The sequence below is a fragment of the Notolabrus celidotus genome, chromosome 16 (assembly GCF_009762535.1).
Source record: "Notolabrus celidotus isolate fNotCel1 chromosome 16, fNotCel1.pri, whole genome shotgun sequence".
NCBI classification, from domain to species: Eukaryota; Metazoa; Chordata; class Actinopteri; order Labriformes; family Labridae; genus Notolabrus; species Notolabrus celidotus.
The window spans coordinates 23,455,363-23,473,324 of NC_048287.1; the positions used below are offsets into that span (position 1 = coordinate 23,455,363).

Sequence of the window (17,962 nt, forward strand, 5' to 3'; positions counted from 1 at the left end):
CAGACAACAAAATGTTTGTTGTCACTAATCGTTTCATTTTTAATTTTAACATTTTCCCCTGTATATTTCTAGGTGCCGGGAATATTGGTAATTGTGTTGTTTATTTTTTAATCACTGATATTAATTATTATTAGCTTCAAAATTCCAAATTAGGATTTTAAATGTGACTGAATACTTATTGAGAGTTTTCAGGCCTCTACTAGTTTTTGTACCACCGTTCTTTGGTGGGTAAACACGAACTGGATACAGATACCAAGCTTCAGTCGCTCGAACACATTAGAGAACATTTCAACAAATCAACCCAGAATGGAAAAGAAATATAAGTCACGTGTAAACAGCCTGTTAAAAACAGCACAAGGAGCAGCTCTTATCATCAAATATGAGTTTATTTTTTTATAAATCATTCTTACAAAATTGGCATTTATCTATTTCATTTGTGACCTCTATAAAAGTCTTCTGTTAATTACAAGGTAGGAGGGAGGAGAAGGCATCAGGACCGCTGGGCTAGACCGAGTCCTTACAGATCAACAGATATGATGGCTGATTGCTAATGTGACACAGCCAATCACTGATAAATAATCCCAGGAAGTGGTCATACATCATTGCCTTGGCAAGAGTGTCCAAAACACAGAGATGAAAACGGGGCTTTTATGCTAAGAGAATGGAAGCTGTGACTCATCCAGTGTATGAAGGCAGGACTGTTTTCTCGCCCTGCACTCGGTGTTGTTGCTGTCCGTCGACTGGAAATAACACGACAGTGCTCGGCACGTCGAGAACTCACATGTTGATAAAAAGGCACAAATTAAGAACAGACTCGTTTCCAGAGCCACTATGAACACCGACTGCCCCACACATTTAGGGTTAACCGTAGCCCATCTGTTTTGAAGCACACAATGATAACTTGCATAAAGTTCCCTCTTATCAAATGACAGATACGACAGAGGCATTTCAGCAGATGCAGAGGTTTTCCTGGTGGACTAAATCATGTCCCTTCTCACTTCCAAACAAGCTCTGGACTTGATGAACTTTAAATCACACCAAGTGCAACGTGGAGGCAAGCTTTTTGACCTAAAAAGAGAAAAAAAGTGTCAGCCTGGTCGCAATTTTTATGGTGCTTGAGGGGACGATGTCACAGCAGAAGCTGAAAATGTTTCCATCTGCTACAAAGGACCCAGCTGCTTATTATTTTCCATGTTTCACTTGGCGTACTTTTTATTGGGACTTTGCAATTTGACTCCTACAGAGAGCCAAGATGCTGCATCCAAATCTAATTCCAGATCACTGACATATGCAATCTTTTAAAGTTGAATTCTACGCCGACGACTCATCCCTCCTGGGGAATTTTTGTTGGAGGAGGAGGAGGAGTGTGATTTTTGCTCCCCAGGAAAACCAGTGCAGAGTGAAGCACAATATGAGCTGTGAATTGGCATCTTTGTGGATTAATGTGCACAGCGTTTGGAAAATAAACTTAATAAATATCATTAGCTCCCCTCAGCGATGCTGGATCATTCTTGTTATATCGCCACGTCATCTCAAATTGTACACAGTCTTTTTTCTTTCTTTTCCCAAAAATAAATATATGCCTATGTACAGTGCTGAGAGTGGCAGGGGTCTTAAATGGATGGTGTCACTTTGGGGGGAAATATCTGCAAAGCTGAGGGAGACAGTTGTCTGGAGATGATCAACAACATTGATTCAAATGATCTAACATAAGAGCCTTGATATGCGTTTCAACAATATGGTCCTCTGTAGATGAAATACGGACCTGATGCAGAAACAAGGGGAGTACGTTTTTCCCAGAAAAATGTGCTGTAAATGAATGAAACAGAAAATAAATCTCTCCTGGCAAACAAATAAACATACAAACTTTTAGTCCCAGAATAAAAAAAAACACTAACATGATATTGAAAACAAAAAGCAGAGGAAAGAAAATCCATAATATTCCTGCCAGGTTTGATATGAAACAGTAGTTTTCTTGAATATGACACCTTAAACAAACCTTTGTTGATACTGTAAAGGCTTTACAATACATTTGAACATAAAGCATGTGTAGAAAAAAAGATAACAATGAATGATAAAAACCTGAAAGTAAAACAGTCGTTGAATGTGTGACGATGTCAAAGATTAACACACTCACACTGAACAGCTTTGGCGGAGACATTAGACCGAATGTCTGCCTGACAGAAAGGCCACTAAAAGCATGCTGCGTTCATTCAAGTGTCTGCAAACTAAGTGTGAGAGTGGACTGCCTGCGCTGAGCTGCATGCGCACCTAATGACAGTGTCTAGCAAACTCTGCTATAAGCTAGCCATTTCCTCTTTAAAATGATCAATTAAAGGCGGAGAGAGCTTCTTAGTGTAGTGTTTTGATCCGGGTGTTCAATATCAATGAAAGTAAATTAAGGTGCAAAATGTCAGGCGGTTTGATGTGGATGCAACAGTGATGTGAGCAAACAGATAAGGGGGGGAGCTGTTCTCCAAAAGCTAGGAGGTCATGTTTGTGGGTCACTGCTTTCACAACACAATGGTCCATAATGTGAGATTGTTTCATCAACAGATTGTCCCCTGGGAATAAAACAGCACTCAGAATGAAATAGGTTCCCCTAATTGAAGCAAAAATCGTATCTGTTCCTGACAAATGGAGGAGAAAAGCTTTTGTCAATTTAATGACCTCTGATATGGGTAAAAAAAAATACGACAGCAGGGAGAGCCACGTTGGACTGATGACTAGAGTATTTCAACACGAGAGCACCTAGGCGTCTCAAAGTGATGGAGGCAACGTGATGTGCAATAAACATCTTTAAAGGCAGACCTTGATGTCAGATTGGCACTGATGCGCTCAGCATTAAAAAATCTCTCTACAAGCACTCCTGTGAAATAACACTGGTCACTAAAGACCTGCTATGGTTGGAGATTTTATTCCATCTCCCCCTTTAAGGAAACAGCTCAGAGGACATGAAGGGAGAAATAAATGGGCGAAACGACGTTTGGGTTAGAATGCAACGTTCTGCTCCATTTCATCCCGAAATGTTCATTTTGCTCATTCCAACGGAGGGAAAATGTACTCTGCTTGAGCTTATGGTTGGATGAGCCAACTTTTCCAGGCTCTTTACACACACTCACATACACACGCACGCACGCACACACATACACACACACTCCAAGAAGAGTGAAAGTACAGAGAGTGTGAAGGGAGAAATAAAAGCTGATGAAAGTAAATGAAAAAAAAAAAACAGATGAAAAAAGTACAACTGGTGAGGCGAGTATGAGAGGGTAGATGGGATGTGGAACAAGATGCTTTTCTAACTTATCTCTGTGATAACAGGAAAGCAGATAGCAGTTAGAAAAGCAATATCAAGGAATGAGCCGAGGATAGGACAGACAGAATGTTTTCAGGCTCAAAGATGTGTGTTGATAAGTAAAATCTCTGGAAATAACGTCTACTTTGCTATAAAAACCTTGTCAGGCGGCTGTAATAACAGGTATGACTCTGCTGTTTATGTTCTCTGCCTTGAGACTGAAAATATTAAACTGATGATGCTCTGATTTCAAACCTCTCAGAGAGGCGGAAGAGTCAACACTGATAGCAGAAAGCTGATTTGTACAGAAATCAAATCAACTGAAGAAACAGGCTTTTAAAGCTGGGGTTTGGTGATGAGTCCAGTATCACGTCCTGATGCAGACTGGGGAGGTTTCTAGGGTCAAACAGTAGGTTTCATGGTATGTGGGTGGGGATGGGGGTTGCCAGGTTTGCAATCACCTTCCCTCTTCTACCATCCTGCACATGTGCCGAGAGCAGGAAGAGTCAATGTCCTCCGTGTTCACGTTGTAAAAAAAATATTCTATCCAAGAGTTCTGGTCGTCAGTAGTGTGTGCTGCGTGTTTGCACATTTGCAAAACACACAGCACTGTTTGGCATGTCCATCAGTTTGTGTACTCCTCTTTGTCTGTCTGTGTTTGCGGTTTCTGTTTGTGTTTTTCGTATCCAAACGCCATCTGCTTGTTTCCTATTCATCCGATTCCTGCGCTGTGGTCGTTGGCGATGTGCTGAGTGGAAGACAGAGCCGCGTCGCTCCCCGTCCATTCTGCTGCAGTCCTACTACTCCTTCTACTCTCCACTGAGTCTCTCTCTCGTGCCTCCCCCTGCGTGGGCTCTCCCCCGAGGGGGCGCCGGTCCTGTCAGAGCCTCTCGATGTCCCTGTATTTCTTGCGAAGGATGGAGACCTGGTCTTTGAACAGGACCGGGTCCAGTCTCATCTGGGAGTGGACCAGCGGCATGGCGCCAAACCAGCTGGCGAACTTGTTCATGCAGGTCTGCCGCTGGGCAAAGTGGTCCGGATCGGCCCAGCGAGAAGCCCTCGAAGACTGGGGGAAGAAAAAGAGGAGTTAGCATTATTAATCACACTGATTCAGTGCTCAGAGTTAACAGTTACTTAAGATCAGGGACTTTAAATAGCTGCTACATCAGGGACTTCTTCTGCTCTGGCTCTGGAGTTGCTCAATAAGGAGTAAAAATGACAGGTTTTATGCATCTTCTACATTTGGGTTAAGAAGGCACATTAGAATCTAAGTAGTATTACAAATGTGTGTGTAGATGAAAGAATAAAGAACAAACAGCTTCTGGTAACCAGTCACTGAAAACATGTGTTTTTAATTACTAGGAACAAAACAGTTGAAAATAAAATCTTTAATTAGTGGAGAAAAATACAAGTTAGGCTTTTTCAAAAGTTGGACATTGTTGAAATAATTAGCAAAGGGTGATGACTAAAAATTTATTTAATTCACCAAAATAATTAATACATTTGCTCGTGATTTTCTGACAGTACCAAATTAACTGTGGAATTAATAGCAACATTCTTCAAGTAAACAAATAATGTAAATTAATAAAAGAAACTGAAAAATAATTGAACTAATTAGCCAAAAATGACGAATAAACAACTGAAGTAATTAGCCAACACGTGTTTGGATGAAAGAGGAACTTTGCTTTATTGTTTGTGGGAATACCCCAACATTCAGATGTTTTGGAGGGATTTTGTTGGATGTTTGTCAGAGATGTTTTGTGTCAAGGTTCCTTTGAATATTAAACTTTGTGTGCTGGGAATATATCTGAGGGACTTTGGGCAGAGTTCAGGACGGACCAGGCTTCTGGATTTTGGACATCTTCAGGCTCGAAGAGCTATAGCACTATGTTGGAAGAGTATGGATGCCGCCACATCTTTGAAAATGTGGATAGAGGAGCTTTCAGGCAGCGTTGGACTGGAGAGACTGACATACATTGTCAAAGGAAAACTGCGAGACTTTATTCAGCTCTGGGAGCCATACATGGCTATCATCAGGGATGTTAACGTGGACTGTGTCTAAAAGAAACTGTGGGAATCACAATTGGCTAATTTAATTTAATTTATTTTGCACACTTGCCAATTGATTTTGGTATGGGCAGATGGGGTAGATGTTTTTTTTGTTTTGTTTTGCTTTTTTGTGTGTGTGTGTGTTGGATGAGTCTTTTTCTATGTTCTTGAATGTTTATGTATGTAATGAAAAAAAAAAAGTCAATAAACATATTGTGAAAATTAGCCAAGAACTGTTGCAATATTCATCCAAATAATTAAAATGTAAAGTTAAAAGAAATAAGCTAAAAATAACCTACAAACAAAGGGAAAGTGAGACAAATTACTTCTTTGGATTAATTCAAAAAGTGGTATTGCCTATGATGGGACATCTTATCTAGTGCATGTAGTAATGGGCAAATGCACCGGGTTAAAAAATAATAAAAATAATAAATTAAAGGGAAGAAACATTTTTTTATTACATTAGAAAGACTGACAACAGTAATCATGTGTTTTCTGTTTCTATTCAAAGTAACAACTCAGACACTGTGACATGAGAAACCCATTACTGACTGTCGCCTGACATTAATGTTTCTCAATAAATCATCATACTCTATCTTTGGCATCTTTCTGCAGCCTGGATATAAACTGTGACGTAAACCAAAACAAAACCCTTCAGGACTCCTTCCTGTGCTTTTGTTCCTCTGCTGTAAGTGACATGCCCTGTTTACCCCTGGGTTGCTGCCAAGGATTCTAAGCAAATAATTCATGCTGTTTATAACACGCCAAGAGTTCACTCCAGCTGAAAAAAGACCTTCACATAAAGACCAACAGGAAGACAAGCAGCATGGAATCAGCATGAATCACATTTTTAAAAAAGGGAGGACAAAATCAAAGTGGATTATATAACTCGTCTTCAAGAAACACTAATGAGTCACCTCTGAGTAAAAGACTCATGTTAACAGAGAAATGGGTGCTGAGAGGTCTCTCACCTGTCCCATCATGGTCTCCTTGTACTGTTTCTTCTGCGTGACTTTGATGGGTGGTAGCTTGGTGACAGCAGAGACCAGGAAGTTCATCAGGATGTCCTCACAGTTGGCCAGCTGGTCCACCATGCTCTTCAGACTTGTGGGTAAGAAGTTTGTGTACAGGTGATGGTAGTACCTGCAAAGACGACCAACAAAGTTAGAATATGACAGAGAACTGATCTAGGTTGTTAGTCCTTATGAGAATTGTTGTATTCTAACTGCCAGCCGTCTGTTTTCATGAGTTATTTACAGAACAGCTGCATAGTCTTCTGGAAAAATATGTGCAGCTACAGTGTGTCACACCTACAGGGAAATGTCATCTGAATCTGCAGCTCTCTGGCTTTACATGCTTTAAAGAGAGTTTCATTCACTTTCAGCACTTAAAAACTCGACTTAAAGCTCCTGAGAGGATGTTTTGATTTGTCATAAAACACCTTGATATTGAAACTAATGCATCTCCATTCCCTACAAAAGGAAATAGAAACATCAGCGACAAGACTGACTGAATTTTTTATGCCTGTGACCTCTGCCAAGAGAGGTCATATGAGACCATTTACAGCAGTCTTTTACTTACAGTTTTCAGAGCAAATATTCATAACGACTGATAATTATGACTGTTAAAGGAAAGTAAGTAAAACATGACTGACATATGTACAGGACAAAAAATTTTGACCTATAGTTTGTCCACAGGGGGGCGCCAAAGACAACACGAGAACGATCACTCCTCATAGTAGCTTTAACATTACCTGCTTTGAACCAAGCTGTTAAGAGACAAGTGACTAGCTGGTGAACATAATGGACTATCTAGGAGCCAACATCACAGATATTTCCTTTATGAGATGGTGGAGACCAAAAACAGGACTACAAGACAGTGGATGCTGGAGCTGGAACACAACTCAAATTAAATGATTACTGCATTTGTTTGAGGTGTAGATAAGCCGCTGTGGGCTAACAAGCTAGTGATATAAACTTAAAATTGACAAAGTTTGCCTTGAAGATATATTTAAGTCAGTATTGCCAGTTAAATAAACCCTATGTTGGTATCGGCTCAAGATATGCTTGCAGCAAAGCAAAGGTTCATACACTAAAATTTGAATAATTTGTTGGTGTATGTGTCCAATATGTCAAACAAATACGTTGTTGATCAACACTTTTCCCAGAACCAAAGCTAAAAATCAAAATTTGACAGACTTTTATTTGAAAATTGAGCAGACTAAAAGGACTTTCCAACACAAATTCACAAATCTAAGATTGTTTTGGTAGCCTGTTTTCAAAAGTGCACACCTATTGTAAAAAAATATGTGGTATGTTCTTGTACATTTATTTTTAAACATTAAAATGTTAACTTATTTGCGAGCACACATTCTGTTTTTGTGTCTTAAAACAAACTTGTAGATTTTTTATTATCAGTCTTTTGAAAAGATCACCATAAGAGTGAATTATTCCACATCTTCATACTGTTATATATTGATCAACAGGATAATTTAATTCAAATGCAATCCAAATGTAAGATCCCCTCCATGTTGAAAGCCGGAGGGCAGAACTTTAAATTCATCAAGAGACTTGATTGCTTCAGTTCCTGGATGGATTGAACGACTGACTTATTGAAAGTGATTAAGCGTTCGGCTGCAGTGATTGGCTGACTTCAGCTTAATGGACTGCTCCCATCACAGCTGAGTGAAGTCATATTAAAGCTGACAGGGCTGGAGTAAAACTAAGCGCAGGAACTATGTTACGCTGTGAAGCAGACAAATTGACACTTTTTGGATTAAACATATCCAGTGTCAAAATACTGGTTTCCTGAGGCTGTGCTACACTGAACATCACACTTCCTTTCATAATCTACAGATCACTTCATCAAAGTGTTGAATCAAAAGAAAGACAACTGAACACTGGAGAGCTGAGTCGAACAGAGCTGTGATCCCATTATAACAGAGGAGCAACACAACAGAAGTAAGGAGAATAAAAAAAAAAACAGCAGAGCAAAATGAAACATCAGAAAGTGTCTGACAAGCACATAAACAGCCGTCATTTCACAGACCAGGGGGAGAAAACATGACGTGTGTGCTGTACCTGTGGTAGATGGCGGCCCCAGTGAGCACCATGGAGTAATCGTTGGTCCATTTGGACGTGTAGCCCCAACGCTCCTTGTTGCTGTCCCAGAAGTGGCTGCGAGCAGGATAGCCCACGATACGCTCTGGAAAACTCTGCCAGACTGTGAAGGCAAAGTCCACCTGGACAGAAAGAAGGAAAGGTTTTAATATGAGGGGGACCAGAGATTTGGAGAACTCAATCAAGGCTTTATCACTCCCCTAATAAGTTGTAACTGAATTATTCATAGTCATATCTGATTTTATCATTCTTTAGATAAATCAATAACCAATGAAAAATCATTCAATCTTTGCTTCAGGCTATCTCAACTCTTTTAGGCAGCTTTTTCAGGCAGTGGCAAATTTTTATATTCTTATATTAACCTACCTTTTTATTCTGGCTTTAGCTGAGTTTTATTCTGTCTTACCTTATTCCTTTACATGTTAAGTCCAAAGTTTAATCTATTTAAAAAGCCAGATTCTGTCTTATTTCAAATTATTATAGATACATATTCATTATTTATTCACTTTATTTTTAATTTGTATTTATTTATTAATTTATGCTGTACTATTTCATTATGTATTTAGTTGTTAATTTGATCTCATCATTTTAATACAGTGATTTTAATGGATCACCTCTCAGCATTTTAGCGTCTGATTGTTTAACTATATAAACTATAGAACAAACAAACAAATCATTCCTGACATTTAGCAAACTTTATTCATTTATCTTAAATAGTTTATTCATGATAGTTAGCAGACTATTTTAACTGTGAAGTCATTAATGATTATTTCAGCTGTTTATTTCTAACTTTTAGCTAATAGCTATTTTCTCATTAAAGTGTATTTACTGATTTATTATAGCTTATTAAAGTACTTGAACAGATTCCTCATTACTTTTGATGAACTGTTTCATCCGTTTGCTTTTGGCTAACGTCTTCAGCTGTAAATCATGACTTTTACCAAAAACATTGTTGACTGGTGACTCGTTAATTTTAGCCAGCTACCACCAATGTTTACCAGATGTTAACGCTTTTCTTTCTGACGGGAGAAAAATGAAATTAAAGCTACATTCTTTAACTCTACCTCTATAAAATCAATTTGCAGGAGAAGTGCAGAAAACTCGTTAGTATAAAAGAAAAGAAAATACAAAGAGCACAACAAAACCAACTGAGATTTCAGTCACAAAGAGGTGAACATCAGAGGAATTGAAGACAGGAGACCAAAACAGCAGACTGACATAAAGTAAACACCTCAATAGAACACTGTTTAGAGTTTGGCGTGGTTTGGGGACTGGCGAAAGGGAACAAAAATGTCAACAAACTTTGGCGGAAAACCAGATGCTGTCAAATCAGATGCTGCAGAATGTAGACCCGTTGACCTTGTGGGTTTTAGGGTCAGGGTTCAGTTCTCTTGTGTTAAAATGTAACATTTAAAGAATGTCTTTTTTTTTGCAGAAAAATTAGAAATAGGAGAGATTTTCTAGAACTATCTTTTCACAGCCTATGTAGTGTTTAAAAAAAAAGGGGGTGAAAAAAAGACTAGAGGGAGAACTAACGATAGGGCGATCAAAGCGTTCAATCAATAATTACAGGAAAATATCATAAAAGCCTCAGCAGCTCCACAAACAGCTCGCTCTACATTTCACCACATATTACCAGACTACACTACACTACACTACACTACACTGAGACAGTGCGTATATTAATGCTCAGTGTCAAAAATCTGCTATTAAACACAGGTAGACACATTTTATCTCATCTGCCCGCCAGCTTGTATGTGTTCAAACACAAGCAGAAACCGGAAACTTAGTTTCTACTGCTCCGGTGGAAAACGAAAAAGTGAGGAGGAGGTATTTTTGTTATTCGAACTAGTACGTCCTTGAAAAGGGCTGGACAAGTGGACTCATTGGACTGTTAAAAAAACAGCAAGTCATTGAAAAACTGGGTAATAGCTCATATTTAACCACAAAGGATAACTCCCTCTCCCCAAAATATATACTTACATTCAAAGAAATCTCAAAAAGGAGAGAAAGTCAAGGATCACTGTTCAGACACTGGCTAACGTCATCCTGCCTGAATTTATTATTGTACATACACTCTCACTGATGTTCCCTGTGCTCTGTAATGTATTTGTGTTTGTAATTCAGCGTCCTTCATGGGAAAAACATGGTTCAAATTGTTTTTTCGCGTCTGGATTTTTCCCTTTCCTGCCAACTCTAACTTCCCATCTCGATTCTCCGCACAAACAGTCTTTACGAGATCTAATTCTGCGCTGTTCAAAGCAGCATCTGGCTTCCCATGGTGCCGGGCCAAAATGTGTCACCATGAAAAAAAAACACAAGAACAATCCTGACAGCATGTGGAACAAAAAATGCCCCAAACAGTGCTGTGCTCTGTAGCAGGGGGAATTCTGAAGGTACAGTGTAATTACAAGAGTGAAAAACATGAGGAATAATATGGAAAGACGAAGAGCAAAGGCAGAGAAAGAAAGGCAGACAATCGGAGGGAAAGAGTGAGGTACTGGGAGTAAAAGTTAGAGTAATTTAAGAAGTGAGCGATAACTCTGAAACACCAGGGAAAAACAGAGAGCGGGATAAAAAATTGAGAGAAAATGCAATCAGAGAGCTGCATCTGGGGCTTGAAGAGACAGTGTTTTGTCTCAAGAGAAACAGACTGTCGAGACAGAGGAGAGGGAGATAGAAAGAAGACACGTTTTCCATTCTATTCAATTGTATTGTAAATCACGATACCTCTGTGGTGGAAAGCACTGTGTCTTCATCCAGGCTGAGGACGGCATCGGTCACTATGGTCTCATAGGGCAAGAAACGACTGCTCATCACCTGCAAAGGGAAGCATAGAGGACATCTTTAGAACAAGGACAGCTTATTTCCCTCATTAAACAGATTTAATCTGAGATCATTTGGTTGACTGGATTCAGTTTTCAATGCTAAAGGAGCTCATGGAGATAAGACACCTGTTGAAAAACAGGAAGGAACAAGCAAAAATCTTTCATGGCCAAAGGATCTGTGTATGCTGTTCTCTTTTATTTATTACACGGTATATTCTTTCAAACTAACATCGCAGAGGTCACTCAGGAGACAGCTTCCATTGATTTTTGTCAGAGATTTTGTAAGCTTGTCATCAGCATAGAAAATAGCAGCTTGTTTTGACAAGGTTTGTGTCAGGTGTGATGGATATTCCATTGATCATCTGGGAATGGTTTATTTGTTGACAATACAATTAAAAAAATGCTGTTCTTTTAATCAATCAAGCAAATGTTTGGCGGCAGTTACAAAAATAAATCCATCCATCCATCCATCCATCCATCCATCCATCCATCCATCCATCCATCCATCCATCCATCCATCCATCCATCCGTCCATCCGTCCGTCCATCCATTTATTCATCCATCCATCCATCCATCCGTCCATCCATTCAAAATCTTGACCTATATGGGCTCATCCACATCCTTTAGTTTCTGTTAAAGATTCCAAATATCTTCCAAGGCAACAGGATACTGATTCCTCCAGCATGTCAAACGAGGCTTTCTAAACAGATCCCCAAAACATCATTCAAAAAGTGTCATTTACGGGACGTGAGAAGTACTTTATCTGATATTTCTCCAGAAGTCAGGGTGACAGATTCAAGAATGCAGCACGAAATATTCACTGTGAGCGAGCAGGTGGGTTGAAGACATTTAAATCATGCAACTGGTGCGAAACCATAAGAGAGACACGTAGAGTCACATAACAGGATGAAGAAAATGATCGGATGCTGAAGAGGGAGTTTCGTTTTCAAGACATGAACAGGGAAGATGTGTGCACCATCTGTTAATTGCATTGAAATCGATACAAAATCTGTCAATATGGCGTTGTTAGCATTAAACTCGGGCTTTCGCAGCATGCTCTTGAGGTCATGTCTTGGTCTCCATCAGCTGTTTTTTGTGATATACTGTCAGTTTAAGTTTAGAAAATAAGTTAAATTGCTTCACTTCATTCACTCACTAGATCCTGGCTTTTTTCCTAAAATCATGACACAAACAAGTTATGTTTTTGTATATTCAATTTTATGTCTTAAATGTTTTGTATTGAAGTTTTGTTTCACATGGTCAGAAATGACACCATGAGAGCTGTGAGAGTGAATCTAAACAGTGAAGTAACAAGCAGGAAAATCAAAACAGTGTTCTGAAAGACACTAAACTCCCTAGGCTGCTGAGGTTAACAGCACAGTCTGGTCATTCATCCTCATGGGTCCATCAATACATGCAACCCCTTCTATATACAAGTCATGCGATCAATTGCTAATATAAAAATATTGATTTGATCTGCTTTAAGGATGTGCTCTGCCACCTGACATCGAATTTTTTTCGATTGCTACCGAGAGATCCTTGTGATAAATTTCAGAATAAAAGCTCTTTTTGTGTCCAATATATACTTTATACATTTTTAATGTTTCTTTACAAATTCATGGGATTCAGGAGACAGCAAGCCACAACATCAACAAACAGCAGCACATAGAGTAGAAGTGAAAATCCAATATCCTGTGTTTTACTGCACTCTGCTCCCCATTGTTTCCAACAGTGACAGAGTGCTGATACAAGTTTCCATTACTGCTGCGGGGTCGTCTTTCTCTTTTAAATCAATAAGAACACATAAATGCAGCAGGAGACATACAGCCTGAGTCATGAGTCCTACATAAGGCACAAATTTACCTCTCCTATGAGCCATTTTTCAATGAAACATATGCAGATTTAATGGTCAAAGAATCCAAACTGCATAACAAATGACAGTCCAGAGTACTTACTGGAAACAGGGGGAAATGGTGGACGGGGCTTGGTGGGTGGATTTAAAGATCAACATCTTGAGGATATTTAGACGGGAAGTCTTTGGTCTGACGCTAAGAAGAAAAGTGCTCGGATGAGAAATCAGCGGCTTCTCTTCGAGGAAGAGGAGTGTGTGTATTGCTAACTGGATGTGAGCTCCAACTCAAACAAACCTCCCACACAAACAAGAAACAGCTCACGAATGCAATGCTGTAATGGCAGACATACAAACACATCCAGATAACAGGATGAAAAGTGTGTTATTCAGTTATTCAGCGAGGCTCTGAAGGTCAGGCCTCTGAGAGAAGACTTTTCAAACACCAGCTGCACTGAAAAGCCATTACATTTACATTTAAGAATAGTCAATGTTGACCTCTTTTCTCTATAAACACCTGGCTTTGTGCGCCTGCTGTGCTCCAGCAGAGCGACCTCACTCTCTGCAGGTCGTCATCACTCCTACAGGCGGGGGCAGCAAGCAACACTGGGAAAAAATACAAGAATACCTGACTCTTCTCTCAAGCTGTGCAAAACCTGTTGTACACTGATTTCTTTCATTATCAGCCCAACATTAAGTTTTCCAAATGTTATAAACATTTAAAAACACCCATCATGAGTCCATATTAATCACAGCGGTGTCCTCAGATCGCTTTTTCAATGCAGAAAAATAGACCAAAACTCAAGGAATTTTCATTTTTGACAACACAAAGCATCAAAAGCACCAGGCGTCACTGATTTGACGGACTAATGTGCATAGTAGCTGTTTGTCAGGTAGCAACTATATGGCCACCTCTATGCAGGTTTCTACATTAGCACTAATTAGGTTGGAGTAAGCATCTCCTATATAGTGACCACCTTCCTTTGGCTTCATGACTTGACAGACAGCTGGGTGCATAGTAGCTGCTTGTCAGACGGCAAAGCCATGACCTCAACTACACCTCTATGCTGGTCTCATGATTCACAGAAATATTTTTGGAGTCATCATTTTCAATATGCTGACTGCCATCTAGGGGTGGGTGACATTGCCTCAAAATGATATCACGATATTTGAAAAAAAATTGCGACAAAGATATATATCACGATATTCTCTACCTGGCATTTTCCATGAAAGCATTAACTTTTTTGGCCACCTGTCTATTCCTAAACCTACCAGCTACTAATTATTTTTTATTGGTCAATCTTTTTTTACCAATAACATTGTGTAATGGCGTGTAATATAGTAAACAAGGCTTAGAGTATTAAAGTAATATGTTGAATATTAAAGATGAATATTATTATACATAGATATTTTTAGGGAGATATGTCATGTCTTTTTTTATGTTCTACTGTAAAAATGAAAAAGGAAATTATGGCTTGTTTCTATTTTCTTTTTACTCAAATACATGGGATGCACAGGATTCTGATATTATAGTCACTCACTATACATGTCTTTGCTTTTGTGATTCCCAATCTTGATCTGTCACTGTACATTTGCCATAATTTAAATGAACCTCCTCCATCCTCCCAGAACCAAGCTCCGGACCATGGGAGACCGGGCCTTTTGTGCTGCTGCACCACGCCTGTGGAACTCCCTGCCCAGCCACCTCAGGACCCCACAGACTGTGGATGCTTTTAAGAAACATTTAAAGACTTTCCTCTTTAAAGAGGCTTTTAACTTATTTTAAGTAGTCCTTTTAAGAAATGTTCAAGTCTGTTTTTACTGTGGGCCTGTAGCACTTTGAGATTTCTTGAAATTAAAAGTGCATTATAGATTAAATGTATTATTATTAAAATGTATTATTATAATTTCCAATACAAATGTAAACTAAAAAAAAAGATAAATATTTCAACTTAACCAAAGTCTGATCTGCTCTTTGCTCCTAACACACATAATATTTAAAATGTTTTATCTATTTTTATTTGGTTGGAGTAAGCATTTCGTGTATGGTGACTGCAATCTTTGGCATTCTTAACATTTAATTTGACTCACAGGTGGGTGCTTAGTAGCTATTCCCCAGGCAGCAGGACAATGACCTCAACTCCGGCTCCTGGCTGGTCTTCTGATTAGCTATTCATTTTCAATATGGTGTGCGCCAATTGTGGTCTTTATAACCATAGACATATAAAGAGTAGACGCCGCATTGGCTGCTGGGGCGCAACAAATATGGCAGCCATCTTGGTCTGGTCATCCTACCCACGATCCTACCTGTAAACTTAAACTGAAGCAGCAGAGACTTCAAGATGCATCACATATATCACATATCAGAATATTCTATTACTGTTAAGCCCACTATGAATATTAAAATACGCTGAACCATGTGTCCTGTATCATACCTACATGAAAAAAAAACCTGCATGAAAATCAGTTTAGTATTCAGCGAGTTATGATTGATTAAATGCGCTGACACTTAATTGCGCCTGCCAAACAGATTACACTGAGTGGAGCGGGTGACCGAACCAAGATGGCGGCCCCACGGCTCGTCAGCGCCAGGTAGAAGCAGTTGATGCTGCGTCTACTCTTTATATGTCTATGTTTATAACACCACCTCAGACCAATGAGGTGTCACTGAAACTGTAACCACCTTTCATGCAGTCTGATTTTACTGATAAATGTAAAAGATGACTTAGCTGCAGATGCAGGTACTGGTAAAAAATAAATAAAACAGAGTTTAAGCTTATATTCAAAGCTTAATCTTACTTTTTTCCTCTCTTACCCCCTCTTACAGCCGACAGTGTTGCGGAGTCTGATGTTAGCGGTCAAGTGCCCTCTACTTCTCCAATCTCCAAAAACCCTCCAGTTTCAACAATGGCCACAAAATGTTCTGACTGTTGTTCCCATTCAAACAGGGCGTAGGAGCAGAGGTGTTTGACTGACAGTTTTTATTTACAGGCAAATTAAAGGAGAGAGAAATTGAGAGCTGAGAGGAAAGAGGAGGCGGTGCAGCCCTCTCATTTCTTGTCTCATCATTACTGCTGTAATTTCCTGCGGGCATAAACTGAGAAAACAAAAACTATCCAATCTCAGAGTGAATACCGGTGAAGAAGAAGAGTTGGATGGTGAACAAAAAAAAACAGACAGGTGGGGAGAAAGAAGTGATGGCAACAAACACAACAAAAACGAGAAGAAATGAAGAAAGAAAAGAGTGAAAAAGAGGATGAGAGGCTGGTTTTGCATCCCCCAGATGGTTTGTAATGTTAGAAGTGCGACATATTAGCCCGGGGCCTTCTGCTGCTCTCCAGGAATGTGAGTTCTTTCAGCAGGAATCTGCCTGCAGCACTTCACCTCCTCTCTAAAGGACAGCAGCAGAGTGAGGGGAGAGGAGGACCACCAGTGTGTGTAAACCATAATAAAGCACTGCTGGGATTCTCAAACGGCTTAAATCAACAGTCATGAAGCTGCTTTTTGGCCGAGGAGCTGAAGAGACAGAGGGAAGGACAGAGGGAGGAAAAGAGGGGAGTGTTACAGGATGAGATTGGTGTTTTACAACTTCAACAAAAAGAGCAAAACTGACAATGTTTGCCCGTTTGTCTTACTGGAGGAATAAATCCTTGAAACTGATGACAAATATGTCATTTTAATTTTTTACAAAAAGGCTGAGAGTACCTCTGACCTACATTGATACCAATACCGATACCAATACTGCAGGGCATAAATTTAACTTTTTACCTCATCTGCCATTGGCTAGTGACCTCCAAAAGTTTACCGGTCAAAAATGTTTTCACCGGCCCAAAAAAATAATCATGCCCTATTTGATTTAAAATAATTACCATCCATTTTTATTATGAAAATCCAACTTAAGCATCACTTAAAGAATACAGTTATGTACAGATAAAATTAGATTATTGCTATTTTATTTGGTTATACTTCATTTCAAGGTGACTGCTGCATCATCATCATGTATTAGAAATATTCAAAAGTGCTACCTTTTACATTGACTGAGTGAGCCAAATGTCTGTCTCACAGCTTTAACAGGAACAATCCGTTTAACCCGCAGAAAAAGGGAAAAGAATAAAAAAAAAAACATCAACTGGACACCACAAACTTTTTGTTTGTGGTGGCTTCACGCCGGGAATGTGTCGCCACATCGTCCTCGAAACGCTCTTCCCACCGTGCTTCTTCAAGCAAAGGGAATGAATAGAACTCCAGTACTTTCACAGAAATGGGCAAAAGTATGAAAACAAAACCTCACAGGCAATACAACATTTTCCATTGGCCACTGGCGGATGTGTGTTTTTGTTTTACACGCCAAACAAATTTTTTTACCCGCCATTGGCGCTTGGCAGGTGTTAATTTTATGCCCTGCAATACCGATACCGTTACCGTTACCGTTACCAATACCAATACCAATACTGATTGACTAGATCTGGTAACACAATTTTCAAACAGATGTCATTTTATTTTGGATCAGAATTCAGGTCCTCATGTTTGAATAAAATGCAGAGGGAATAAAAAAATATTTGAGGCGTAAAATGATTTAAAAATTTAGAGGGAAGGATTCATGATCGATCTCAGAAGATAAAATACTGGTCATGATAGAGAATTCAAAAAATCAAAAACAGAAAAAAAAGGTCAAAAGGAGAGGAAGAAGATGCAAGGCAGAAAGCAATCAGATGATAAAAGGAGTAGAAATGAGAAAAGAGGAAAAAAAGAGAGGACCTGTGAGTGAAGAAAGGGATAAAAGAGAGACGAGAGCCAGAAAGAGGAAGGAAAAAATGCA

General features: G+C 39.3%; 1 protein-coding gene across 1 annotated transcript in view; it reads right to left on the minus strand.

Annotated features, from left to right (window-relative positions):
- Nucleotides 1-367: 367 nt before the first annotated feature.
- Nucleotides 368-17,962, minus strand: part of ext1b (exostosin glycosyltransferase 1b) — a 156,421-nt gene continuing 138,826 nt past the window's right edge. Inside the window, exons 8-11 of the mRNA XM_034705306.1 lie at nucleotides 11,197-11,286; nucleotides 8,428-8,588; nucleotides 6,319-6,490; nucleotides 368-4,364 (exon numbers count right to left, since the gene is read on the minus strand). Coding sequence (XP_034561197.1) covers nucleotides 4,179-4,364; nucleotides 6,319-6,490; nucleotides 8,428-8,588; nucleotides 11,197-11,286 — 609 coding nt within the window. The 3' untranslated portion in view covers nucleotides 368-4,178. The remainder of the gene's footprint in view (nucleotides 4,365-6,318; nucleotides 6,491-8,427; nucleotides 8,589-11,196; nucleotides 11,287-17,962) is intronic.